Source organism: Haplochromis burtoni, unplaced genomic scaffold, assembly GCF_018398535.1.
Source record: "Haplochromis burtoni strain Fernald_Lab_line unplaced genomic scaffold, NCSU_Asbu1 Contig_2231, whole genome shotgun sequence".
Classification (NCBI taxonomy): domain Eukaryota; kingdom Metazoa; phylum Chordata; class Actinopteri; order Cichliformes; family Cichlidae; genus Haplochromis; species Haplochromis burtoni.
The window spans coordinates 1903-14591 of record NW_024584592.1 but is presented as its reverse complement, the minus strand read 5'-3'; the positions used below and the strand labels follow the sequence as shown (position 1 = coordinate 14591).

Genomic DNA, 12689 nt, shown 5'->3' with positions numbered 1-12689 from the left:
GATTTCAACAGAGATTATTTAATGTAAAACTCTAATGAAAAGGAATTTTTAATATGAAGCTCTGTCAGGCAAACGTCATATTGGGGCTGTCGAGCAGACAGACCCTTTGTTTTACTGTGAATAAATTATAAATACTCTAATTCTTAAAACAGGTGCATTAGTTTATGATAAAGACATTTGAGGGGAGTTATTATTTCCATCTATGCACCAAACCGATTTCAGCCGAAATGGATGGAGCAATAACAAATTGCATAAGGCAATCCTATTGATGTACGCTTCAAAGAAGAAGAGTTGAGAGAAGCAAAAAATAAAGAAACAAATAAAGAAAAACACATTTTATGCGGTATATATTGGTCTATATGCATGGGTTACATCTTGATGAATGGAGCTGTCCAAATCCACAAAGAGCAGTAAACCTCAGGTCAACAGCCACAGCACAGGTCAGCTGATCACAACCTGTACACAAAGAAATCTGCTGGAGCTTATTATGATTAATTTACTCATACTGCAATGATATATATATATATGTCCTGTTTTTTTTTTTTTTTTTTCAGAAACTGGCAGCAGAGTGTCAGAGCGCCGGCTACCCTGGTGTTTTGGTGCCTTTCAAGTGTGACTTGGCCAAAGAGGAGGAGATTCTGTCCATGTTTGCAGCGATCAAAGAGCAGCACAAAGGCGTGGACGTGTGCATCAACAACGCTGGCTTGGCTCACCCAGAGCTGCTGCTAAACGGCAAAACCAGTGGCTGGAAAAACATGTTGGATTTAAGGACTCAGAGTTATTTTAGAAAAACAAAATTCCAGAGATTTTCTTTACCATTTATTTAGCTGCTTTGGTCACTTGCAGGTAAACGTTCTTGCACTGAGCATGTGTGCACGTGAAGCTTATCAGTCAATGAAAGAGAGAAACGTGGATGATGGGCACATCATAAACATAAACAGGTGCAGTTTTATTTTACTTAAGGACAGTGATGGGTATGCTTGTGAAGTTTATTGATTTAATCATCACACAAATACCTCAGTCATGATCATATTGAGATTATGAGCTTCTTTTGCCAACTCTCTAGGCTCTACCTTACTATATAAAGCACCGTTGTTGTGATTTGCGGCTAAATAAATAAAAAATAATTGATTTAAACCTCACTATGGCCAATGATTGCTTTTATTACTGGTTAATCGAATAAAAAAAAATGCCAGACAGCTGTGAAAAATGTCAATAACAATATCCTAAAGCCATAAGTCAAATCTTCATAGTGCTTTCATTGGCAACTAGCAGCTCAGAACCAAAAGATTTTTCAGTGTACTATGAAAATCATCAAAGGAAAAATGCAGAATAACCAAATGAAATTAATACACAAATAACTACTTGAAATTATATAGAAACTGCCAAATTACAGCACAACAGCATGGTTGTGCAGTGGTTAACGCTGTTTCCTCACAACTTCTGGGTTCAAATCCAGCATCTTTCTCTGTGTAGTTTGCATCTTCTCCTTGTGTCCAAGAGTTCTCACCTTCTCACATAGTCCAAAGACATGCAGTTAGTTGGGTTAGTTTAGTTGAATCGTGTCTGTGTCTCTGTGTTAACCCTGTGACAGACTTGGGACCTGTCTCTGCTGTACCCGATGCTCCAGAACCCCGCATTAGATAAGCAGAAGAAAACAGATGGATGGTAAATGCTGATTTGATTAGCAGCTTGTAAATCTCTGTCTGTTACAGCCAGTGTGGTCATCAAGTGTTTCCTAATGCTGATGTACATTTCTACACCTGTACCAAGTATGCTGTAACTGCGCTGACTGAGGGCCTGAGGCAGGAGCTGCGCGCAGAAAACACTCATATTCGGGCCACAGTAAGCCTTTGAAAGACACTTTAACCAGCTCCAAAGTACCTTTAACACTAATGTCAGCTGTTATGAGATGCACGCACAGTACTTCTTGAAGAATCCTCATTAATAATGTCATTTTGCAGAGCATTTCTCCTGGCTTTGTGGAGACAGAATTTGCATCACGCCTCTACAGAGACAATTCTGATAAAGCAGCTGCTGTATACACTGATTATAAGGTAAAATTATTCTTCCTTCATTTCCTACAATTCCTACAGTATTGTTGATGTGATTATTCAGCTAAAATGTCATTAAGCACTTTTAACTTCTTTGATAGTCTCTGGAAGCAAAAGACCTCGTCAGTGCCATCACATACGTGCTCAGTGCCCCTCCTCATGTTCAGGTTTGAGATTGTCTCATATTTTCATCGTTTTTGTGACCTTTTGAATGTTTGTCTTTTGCATTTTAAATATCAGCAGTTTAGTCATAAGATAACATTCATCTATCTTTTCTTTCAGATTGGGGAGATTTTTCTTGAAGGTCTGTAGCAGGTGTCATGCAACTTGGCCGTGAGACCCATCCCAATCTTTACATCAAAGTAGTGTGACCGGCTCTCCTTACTTCTCAACACTGTCAGATTGTAATCAATTCACAGAAGGATAAAATAAAGGAAACTCATCCAGCTGTTTTCTGTCTAATTGTCTTCTTATCAAAGGCCCCTGTGGTACCTTTTTACAAGCGTCCTACTGGCCAGCAAGGAATGCCCATGAAAACACTTTGATTAATGACAGCTTCCTTCTTATTGTAACAGATCTCAGTTGCTGGATAGTATTTAAGTATTTTTACTGTTGAGCAGGTGTTCATTTCATCTGGTTAGAACCGTCGATGAGGATGTCAGTTAGACATACACAGAGTGTATGTTCTCATCCCTGAGGAGAAACTGTTGCATCTTTCATTTGTAGCCTCCTTTCAAAACAGTCTGTGAAACATTTACCATATCTGTGTTTTTTCCATCTCAGTGAGAAGTTGCAGCATGTCACCTTAATGTACCTTAATGTAATTTTTACTGACTTTATGTACTCATGAAAACACTGTATAACATTTTACTGATAATTTTCACTAAGGAATAAAATAAAAGGATTTTCAGGGAAATTTCTTTCATTGCAGTGCTCTTGTTGTGGTAAAGGATATTTAATGTGCTGTTTGTAATAGGACATTTAAATAAAAATGTCCTGTGGAGAATATCCAGTACACAAATATTTATATAAGAATAAAAACAAAGAATATATTTAAGGTAAAAGCAAAATATCTGAAAAAATTACAACAATTTCAATAAAATTACTTAAAGATATTGTAATTAAGGTAAGTATAATACATTTTTTTTATATCTGCATAGACAAAACACCCAGAAGAATTACTATAACTAACAAGATAGCCAAGGAAATTCCACCCTGTCTTTGGTTGAATACATATCAGAAAAACTGTGTCATTTCTTTCAGACACTGCTTACAGTACTTAGCAAATATAACATAAGCTGTCAAGGGGGGGTGGAAATCATGGAGCAACTGGGTAACTGGGAGGTATCCTGGGGGAACTCCCAGGTATGGACCCCTGCATTACTGAGGTCCTGGACTGCCTGAGTTGCAACCTGGTGGCATCACATGGACAGAAATATATTGTCCCTGAAGTGTTCTGTTGGTTTTCTCTCAGGTGAATCTGGGGCCATTTGGCGGTATCAATTTATGCTCTTTATGTTCCTCCTTGCACAAAGGAGCAGATACCTGTCCAGCTAATGTTTTAAGGACCTACTGTCCTACTGTCTGTGCTTAAGGCTGTACACCCCGGGGTTTTGCTTTGCTTGTTTTCTGCTTTGTAATTCTCTTGCTAAATGTCTGTATGTATTTTTCCTGCTGTTCATATGATTCAGTGTATTAAACTCTGTTCCAAGAATTCTACTCTTTTCCAGAGCATCTTTTTGAGTGTCTTGATTTTAATTGGATCTAAAAGGGTTGGATCTCCACATCGTTGGTGGGAGAAGATTATCATGATGGCTTCAAAATTTGCGACCACAAAAGGTTTCCCTGAACAGAAACCCCATAATTCACGGGTTGTTTCACCATTGCCGCTCTAGTGCACCTGTTGTTAATTAACACCAAATGAGATTAACTTACCAGATCTTATCACAGAGCGGTGTAGTTACAAACTCAGCTGCAGGGAGCAATACAAGATGAAATGACTAACACGCCTAATGTTTATTAGTTATTAACCTTTCCCCCTTTATGTACTAGGTGAAGGGGCAGTTATGCTGACACAAACAGACCAAAGATGAAGAGCTGTTGTCAGCCTGTGAAGTTTTCAGGGACTAGCATTTCAGTTATTGTGGAAAATTTACCTACTAGGCAGTCTTTATGGAGAACACAGTATCAAGTTTATGTAGTGTGCATAGCAAATTCTGTTGGTGGGCTGTTTTGTATAATGAGATGAACCCACAGGTAGAGCAAATAACTGCTACACTTATGTATGACGCCAAAGGTCTTGAAGAAGTGACTCTCACAACTTGGCATCCATCCTTGCAACACTTCTGGTTACTTATTTGGGCAATTATTTTGAAGTAGTATCTAAATTAAAGTTAATTGTACTGGTCATAGGAGCTGCATGTATAGAATCACCAGTGAAATCTGATTGAAGAGGAAACAATGGTTGACTATGCTCCAAAATAAAAGATAAACTTCTACCACCATCTTTGCTGTTGAATAGATATCAATTCAGAGTTCCTTCAGTGCCTCATCTCTCTCTCATTCTGTGCTGATTTAAGCAGGAGATGCCCATGGATGACCAAATTAAACAGAGACTGATTTGCCATAAACATATTAAAAAGTAAAGTGAAGTTTTTCTGAATTTAAGAGCATATATAATGTGTGTTTGAATAATGTGTGTCTGTTTATCAGTCTACTCTTAAACTGTACATGTCTTTGTGTATTCAAAAAGAGATCTCGTTCTCAAAGACAATATATTTAAATGACCGATTAAATACTGCTACTACTTCTACTACTGCTAATGCTATCATGATGATGGAGTTTTTTTTCTGCTGTGTCATGCTGACATGAGAGAGAGACTGGGTGGGCAATTAGTTTGTCTTGCTGCAAAGAAATGAATAAACCAATTATTTACAATTTATCATCCATTTTTGTAAATATGACTCTGTGAAAAAGTTCACTGTTCACAACTGGTTTATAAATGACCAGGTTTATTCCAGTTTAAAACTACGGTGTTATGTTAAAACAGCATTTATGTGTTCAACTTTACAATGCAAGTCTTGTTGGATGTAGTTATTTATTTTTTGTTTACATAAAAACAAAACAAAGCTTAGAAACTTGAATAAAAACTAAACAATATTCAATTCAATATTGCTCTTTTCCCTTAAATTTAAACTTCTACCAAATTCTTTGTTGCAGCATAGATTTTGATTCAGGATTCTTTTAGTGACACTTTCTCAGTCTCTGGTGTTAGAGAGGAAACACCGATGATGGTCACAAACACATTATTCTCCATTTATTGCACATTAAAGTGAAGAAACAGGTCTAACTTACTCTGTAGATGTTATTGTGGCAGTGCAAGGTACAAAGAACTGTACAGGGAGTACTAAAACAAATATAACATGGAAGCTTGAGATAAGAGCTTTTGTTTGATTTAGCTTGGCAGTGTAACGAATAACAAGTGTTTAATCAATCACTGCTTTCCATTCATTGGCGTGAAGGCTGCACCAAGACTTGCAACCTCTTTCTGTAATATATATATATACAGTATATATAGAGAGAGATAGCTTGCTTTAAAGGACAGTTTGAGCTCAAGGGTAACTATCCTGGAGACCCAGCGTCCCTCTCTTCATACTTGTTTTTCTTTCTTGCGTGTAGCAGGTATCCAAGCTGTGATGGAGCGCTGGCGGGGCAGAGTGGCTCTGGTGACCGGAGCCTCGGTCGGCATTGGGGCGGCTATAGCCGTAGAGCTGGTCCGACTCAGTATGAAAGTGGTGGGCTGCGCCAGAGATGTTGGAAAAATACAAGTTTGTTCTGAAGTGAAAGACTCATATAGTTTTTGATATGCAAATCATTTTTAATTCTGTCAGGCTGGAATGAAAACTCAGACTTTCTGCGAGAGTGCAAAGTATATTTTACACAAGATCTTCCAGCTGTGTCAGGCTTACATACGGTGGGGCAAAAAAGTATTTAGTCAGCCACCGATTGTGCAAGTTCCCCCACCTAAAATGATGACAGAGGTCAGTAATTTGCACCAGAGGTACACTTCAACTGTGAGAGACAGAATGTGAAAAAAAAAATCCATGAATCCACATGGTAGGATTTGTAAAGAATTTATTCGTAAATCAGGGTGGAAAATAAGTATTTGGTCAATAACAAAAATACAACTCAATACTTTGTAACATAACCTTTGTTGGCAATAACAGAGGTCAAACGTTTACTATAGGTCTTTACCAGGTTTGCACACACAGTAGCTGGTATTTTGGCCCATTCCTCCATGCAGATCTTCTCGAGAGCAGTGATGTTTTGGGGCTGTCGCCGAGCAACACGGACTTTCAACTCCCGCCACAGATTTTCTATGGGGTTGAGGTCTGGAGACTGGCTAGGCCACTCCAGGACTTTCAAATGCTTCTTACGGAGCCACTCCTTTGTTGCCCGGGCGGTGTGTTTTGGATCATTGTCATGTTGGAAGACCCAGCCTCGTTTCATCTTCAAAGTTCTCACTGATGGAAGGAGGTTTTGGCTCAAAATCTCACGATACATGGCCCCATTCATTCTGTCCTTAACACGGATCAGTCGTCCTGTCCCCTTGGCAGAAAAACAGCCCCATAGCATGATGTTTCCACCCCCATGCTTCACAGTAGGTATGGTGTTCTTGGGATGCAACTCAGTATTCTTCTTCCTCCAAACACGATCGAGTTGAGTTTATACCAAAAAGTTCTACTTTGGTTTCATCTGACCACATGACATTCTCCCAATCCTCTGCTGTATCATCCATGTGCTCTCTGGCAAACTTCAGACGGGCCTGGACATGCACTGGCTTCAGCAGCGGAACACGTCTGGCACTGCGGGATTTGATTCCCTGCCGTTGTAGTGTGTTACTGATGGTGACCTTTGTTACTTTGGTCCCAGCTCTCTGCAGGTCATTCACCAGGTCCCCCCGTGTGGTTCTGGGATCTTTGCTCACCGTTCTCATGATCATTTTGACCCCACGGGATGAGATCTTGCGTGGAGCCCCAGATCGAGGGAGATTATCAGTGGTCTTGTATGTCTTCCATTTTCTGATGATTGCTCCCACAGTGATTTTTTCACACCAAGCTGCTTGCCTATTGTAGATTCACTCTTCCCAGTCTGGTGCAGGTCTACAATACTTTTCCTGGTGTCCTTCGAAAGCTCTTTGGTCTTGGCCATGGCGGAGTTTGGAGTCTGACTGTTTGAGGCTGTGGACAGGTGTCTTTTATACAGATGATGAGTTCAAACAGGTGCCATTCATACAGGTAACGAGTGGGGGACAGAAAAGCTTCTTACAGAAGACGTTACAGGTCTGTGAGAGCCAGAGATTTTCCTTGTTTGAGGTGACCAAATACTTATTTTCCACCCTAATTTACGAATAAATTCTTTACAAATCCTACCATGTGAATTCATGGATTTTTTTTCACATTCTGTCTCTCACAGTTGAAGTGTACCTCTGGTGCAAATTACTGACCTCTGTCATCATTTTAGGTGGGGGAACTTGCACAATCGGTGGCTGACTAAATACTTTTTTGCCCCACTGTAAGTCGTTCTATTTAACTGTAATTAAACCTGTTTTACAACAGGTCAGTCATTGTCGCACGGCAATACAGACTGTGTGTAAAACTTGATTATTGATAGATGATCAATAGATTCATTGATAGATGTGGCACAACACTTTCAATTTCAATTTACTCCATTGCAGAAAAAGAAGGCTGGACACAACTGAACTGATGACAAACATCTGAATTTCAGTTTGTTTGTTTTTTTGTCGTCTCTACAGTTTTCACTAGAAAATAAGAAATTAATAAAAACGCAGATTTTAATCTTAATTCTTACCTTTCTAATCTTAAATCTTATCATCTGCCATTTCCTTTTGGTTTCAGAAACTGGCAGCAGAGTGTCAGAGCGCCAGCCATCCTGGTGTTTTGGTTCCTTTCAAGTGTGACTTGACCAAAGAGGTGGAGATTCTGTCCATGTTTGCAGCGATCAAAAATCAGCACAAAGGCGTGGACGTGTGCATCAACAATGCTGGTCTGGCACAGCCAGAGCCGTTGCTAAATGGCAAAAGCAGCAGATGGAAGAACATGATGGACGTAAGAGCTCAGATATTTTAGAAAACAATTATCTTGACTTAGACTTCAATAATATTTTGTGTGCGGTATGTGGAAATACATTCACTGGAATGTTTTCTTTGCAGAATATTGAATGAAATAAAATTATCACTTTTATGTAGCTCTAAAAGTTGGGGAATTATTCTGTTACAGCAGCAAAACACCAAAAACAATTTAGCCCATTAAAATAATAATAATAATTATAATAATTTTTACTTTTTATTTTTCTGCATGGTTTCTTGCAGGTAAACGTCCTTGCACTGAGCATGTGTGCACGTGAAGCTTATCAGTCAATGAAAGAGAGAAATGTGGATGATGGGCACATCATAAACATAAACAGGTGCAGTTTTATTTACTGATGATCAACGACGGCCATGCCTGTGAAGTCTGATGATTTAAACATCTTTCAAGTATCTTTGAATATAATCATGCTCAGATTCAGATTGAGATTATGAGCTTCTGTTGGTAACACTAATGGCAAACAAAGAACAATCAAAAGAACAAGATAAAATATACAAACAATAAGTTCACAGCGAACATGCAGACTTGAACAGAGAGGTTTTAAGTTGAGATTTCAACTGGGGGAGAGAACCAATGTTTCTTATATCTGGAGGTAGAGAGTTCCACAGGCTGGGAGCAGAGCAGCTAAAAGCTCTGCTTCCCATGGTGCTGAGGGGGAAAGAAGGCAAGCTGGATAGAAGAAGAAGATCGAAGTGAGCGGGCAGAAGAGGTAGTGCTTGACAGATCAGAAAAGTAAGGAGGAACAAGGTTATGAAGGGTCTTGAAGGTAATCAGAAGAAACTTGTATGCCATTCAGAATTTCATAGGGAGCCAGTGACATTCCTGAAGGATATGGATGATGTGCTGGTATGCGGGCAGCGCAGTTTTGAACCAGTTGAAGCTTATGGAGGGATTTTTGGGGGAAACCATGCAAGAGAGAATTACAATAGACAGTGTGGGATGTAACTATACTATGATCAAGAAAGGATACAGACTGGGTGGACAGAGAAGGATACAATCGGTCCGTGTTGCGTAGATGGAAATAGGCAGAACAAGTGAGATCATTAATGTGAGATTTATAGGATAGTAAGCTGTCTAGGATGATGCCAAGACTCTTAACCTGAAGTGAATGGAAACTGTGGAGTTTTCAATAGTGAGAATGAAAAGATTTGCCTTTATTCCCGATATTGGGAATAAATAGGCATATTTGTGCACATTTTTGTATATTCAATCCTGGAATTCAGTTCAGTAGATGAGTTTGAGGTGAGGAGGAAGAGGGTGACATTTTATTAAGATGCCAGTGGCGCTCACTCGTTTCATTTCTTTGGTAAAGAGGACTCCTCCTCCAAGGATAAAACACAGGTGTGATCCTGAAATCAGATAAAAAATATGTTGGTAAATGCTGACCTAGTGAAATGTTCTTCTGTTGTAGTCTGGGTGGACATCATGTCTATCCCATTCCCGATTTACATTTCTACATGGCGACCAAGTTCGCTGTAACCGCGCTGACTGAGGGCCTGAGGCAGGAGCTGCGTGCAGAAAAAACTCATATCAGAGCCACGGTAAGGTTTTAAAGAACACTGATAAACCCAAAAAGTGCCCTTAAAGCCAATATCAGCTGCTATGAGACACATTTACAATACTTTCCGAAGTCGACACACAATCACACTTCTTTTACCTTTGTTTTTCTTTTGTTATTTACAGAGCCTCTCTCCTGGTTTTGTGGACACAGAATTTGTATCACGGCTCCACAGCAATGAACCTGAAAAAGTAGCTGCTATGTACAGGGAATTTAAGGTATAATTATTAATCTCACAGTTTATAGATTGTTAATATGATTACTCTGATAAAAGTTATTAAGCATTTTTCACTTCTCTGACAGCCTTTGGAACCAAAAGACATTGCCAGTGCTGTCACATACGTGCTCAGCGCCCCGCCTCATGTTCAGGTTTGTAGGTTTTCTCTTATTTTCAACTTTTTACATGTTCACTTATTGAATTTAGCTCATTAATATTGTAAATATCACCAGATTACTCAAAATAAGATAATATTTCTATAACTTTCCTTTCAGGTTGGCAACATTAACTTTGAAGCTGTGTAGCTGGTATCACAGTGCAGGCACACAATCCAGCCTCCACAACAAAGTGGTGTGAACCTCCTGACTGCTCAACACTGCTCTCCATTTATCCTCTGCTAAGAAAAAATAAATAAAAACCACCAACCATTACTGAGCATACTCCTACGTGATCCTAAAATGATAAAAAGCCAAGTCAAAGTTGAATTTTTCATCAAACAGAACTGTCAAAATGACTGTGAGAAAATTACCAAAATTAATTTTTCTAATGCGAATGAAGAAAGACTTGAGAATGTTTTTGTTCAATTCAGATGCACACTGACCTAAACTGAAATTGAACTCAACAGAATTAACAATAAACTGTTCTTATTAGCTATGCCCTAGAGACTGGTAAGTGGCCTTTGTTCATTAATATATGTTCTCCAACCAGTTGGTGAATGGTTGCTGGAAGTTTTTGGCAGTCACTAGGTAAAATTCGGGGCAAGGAGGTATATGGTGCTGTACTAAAAACTCTCTTGTGGTTCCTTTGTACGGTAGCAGATTTCTGCACTCTCCAACAGTTTGTGTGGATGATGCAAATATTTCTGAAAACACTCACAAAATCGCTGAGTGTCTTGACAATTTGACACTGCTCAGCAAGCACAATGCTCCATTGTCAAGGATGCAATAGAGAACTGTTTGCTAGTGTTAATTTTGGTTGTAATAAATGATACATTTGTTGTAAATAATTAAATGCAGGTATCTGAGAGAGTACACTTTTAAAGGAGTTGTCAATACAAAACTTAGCCTACCAAGAAATCATATAAGTTTGGTTTCAAAAACTGGCAGCAGAGTGTCAAAGTGCTGGCCACACTGGTGTTTTGGTCCCTTTCAAGTGTGACTTGACCAAAGAGCAGTAGATTCTGGCCACGACTGTACTATGACCTGTAGTGGTTAATATTGTAATGGAAGTAAAAGCAGAGCTTTGAAATGCAAAATAGTGATGATCTTCAGAGGTATGTTTTCTTGGGACATTTTGTGCTCTTCACGAAGAACCAGCCATGGTTTAAATTCCATACATCAGTATTGCCATGCTTATATCAGTGTTATCTTAATATGAGTAAAGTGTTTGTGTTTAAAATGCAATTAAAAGGAAAGTTCAATAAGTCACAGTAAAAAGCATGAAACAAGAGAAAATCACGACTCTGAAAATGCAGAGAGGCGCTGAGCACATATTATGATGGCACTGGCAACATCTGTTTTTTCTAGAAGCTATCAGAGAAGAGAAAGCATGTCTGTCATTTCTCCACAACTGTTCCTAAAAGAGAAATCCAATTTAAAATACTCCAACTGCTGCAACTAATACTACTGCCACAAATAATAATAAATAAAGTTAATGATAATGAGGTTTTTTCTGCTGTGTCATGCTGAGATGACACCAAGAAACTGGGCGAGCAGCCAGTTTATGTTACTCTATAACCGAGTTGCAATTCATCATCCATTATAACTCTGTACACATGACTCTGTGTCAAAGTTCATTTTTATCAGTATAATAATGTAACAATGTTTAGTGTAGTTTTTTATTTTATTTTATATGGATCGTTTATGGAAATTTGTTTCTACCCTAACCTAATTCTAACTAAGTAACAAAGTAACTAATTACTTTTAAAAATAAGTAATCAGTAATTAGTAACTACTTACTATTTTCAAGTAACTTGACCAACACTGCTGATAACAGATGAGAACAATAAACGTATCATTTTCAGTTGTAACCCACAAACTGAACGGTAATGTACACTCGTCTTTAGGTTTTTGATAGTTCGTCACTGTTTCTACGTCTAGTTGGTTGGAATGGAGGCGGAGTCAACGGGATCCGTTCTCTCTACCTAGTGCGCGCTCCCGACGCAGAGGAAACTAATTCTGTCAGGGGTATCTATCTTGGCACGTTCCTCTCTTCAAACTTTTGGTGCGTGAGCTGGTTAGGGCTGTCTTTGATGGAGCGCTGGCGGGGCAGAGTGGCTCTGGTGACCGGAGCCTCGGTCGGGATGGGGGCGGCTGTAGCCGTGGAGCTGGTCCGGCTCGGTATGAAAGTGGTGGGCTGCGCCAGGGACGTGGGGAAAATACAGGTTTGCTCTGAAATAACAAACTCGATTTCGGAAGAGTTATGTTATGCCGGTATACAGTTTTCTCCGTTAGCAGTTGTTTACCGTTTTCTTGCGTCTTTTTTGTTACAACATTCACTTTCGGTCACACAGGAAGTTACCAAAATAAAAGCACAAACGTTCAAGGTTCAAGGTTCTTTATTTGTCACATGCATAGTTTTACAAGTATAACACACAGTGAAATGTAGCCTGACACGCTCCTCGACATGTGCAAAAATGGGGGGGAGAACATATAGTATATACATTGGGTGAATGTGCAGTAGTAGCAGCAAGC

The 12689-nt window shown here is 39.2% G+C and overlaps 3 protein-coding genes across 4 annotated transcripts; all 3 read left to right on the top strand.

Moving 5' to 3' along the window:
- Window positions 1–557: 557 nt before the first annotated feature.
- LOC102307439 (dehydrogenase/reductase SDR family member 11-like) lies at window positions 558–2502 on the top strand. Of its 2 annotated transcripts, XM_042217568.1 has the most exons (6): window positions 558–941; window positions 1595–1668; window positions 1774–1845; window positions 1965–2057; window positions 2156–2221; window positions 2337–2502. In XM_042217568.1, exons 2-6 carry the CDS (start codon window positions 1666–1668, stop codon window positions 2364–2366), a joined length of 264 nt encoding a protein of 87 aa, XP_042073502.1. In that variant the 5' UTR covers window positions 558–941; window positions 1595–1665; the 3' UTR covers window positions 2367–2502. The 2 variants fall into 2 exon arrangements, with proteins under 2 accessions (XP_042073502.1, XP_042073501.1); XM_042217567.1 differs by lacking the exon at window positions 1595–1668 and having other exon boundaries at window positions 1716–1845.
- Window positions 2503–5538: 3036 nt separating this feature from the next.
- LOC102307764 (dehydrogenase/reductase SDR family member 11) lies at window positions 5539–10657 on the top strand. The gene is made up of 8 exons (XM_005952857.3): window positions 5539–5603; window positions 5733–5881; window positions 7973–8182; window positions 8446–8540; window positions 9633–9762; window positions 9905–9997; window positions 10083–10148; window positions 10272–10657. The coding sequence occupies exons 2-8, from the start codon at window positions 5750–5752 to the stop codon at window positions 10299–10301; spliced, it is 756 nt and encodes a 251-aa protein (XP_005952919.1). The 5' UTR covers window positions 5539–5603; window positions 5733–5749; the 3' UTR covers window positions 10302–10657.
- A 1383-nt stretch (window positions 10658–12040) lies between these two features.
- LOC106632796 (dehydrogenase/reductase SDR family member 11-like) lies at window positions 12041–12379 on the top strand (the record flags this gene model as incomplete). Its single annotated transcript, XM_042217569.1, is given in 1 exon segment — window positions 12041–12379. A coding segment is annotated over 1 exon segment (132 nt), but the record flags the coding sequence as incomplete, so codon positions are not given.
- Window positions 12380–12689: the final 310 nt, after the last annotated feature.

Bases quoted from the DNA above. Each gene is read 5' to 3' on its own strand.
- LOC102307439 (XM_042217567.1), top strand. From the start codon at position 868: ATGTGTGCACGTGAAGCTTATCAGTCAATGAAAGAGAGAAACGTGGAT. The intron at 1,846-1,964 runs GTAAGCCTTTGA...GTCATTTTGCAG, and splicing joins ACACTCATATTCGGGCCACA to AGCATTTCTCCTGGCTTTGT. The intron at 2,058-2,155 runs GTAAAATTATTC...CTTCTTTGATAG, and splicing joins CTGTATACACTGATTATAAG to TCTCTGGAAGCAAAAGACCT.
- LOC102307764 (XM_005952857.3), top strand. From the start codon at position 5,750: ATGGAGCGCTGGCGGGGCAGAGTGGCTCTGGTGACCGGAGCCTCGGTC. The intron at 5,882-7,972 runs GTTTGTTCTGAA...TTTTGGTTTCAG, and splicing joins GAGATGTTGGAAAAATACAA to AAACTGGCAGCAGAGTGTCA. The intron at 9,998-10,082 runs GTATAATTATTA...CTTCTCTGACAG, and splicing joins CTATGTACAGGGAATTTAAG to CCTTTGGAACCAAAAGACAT.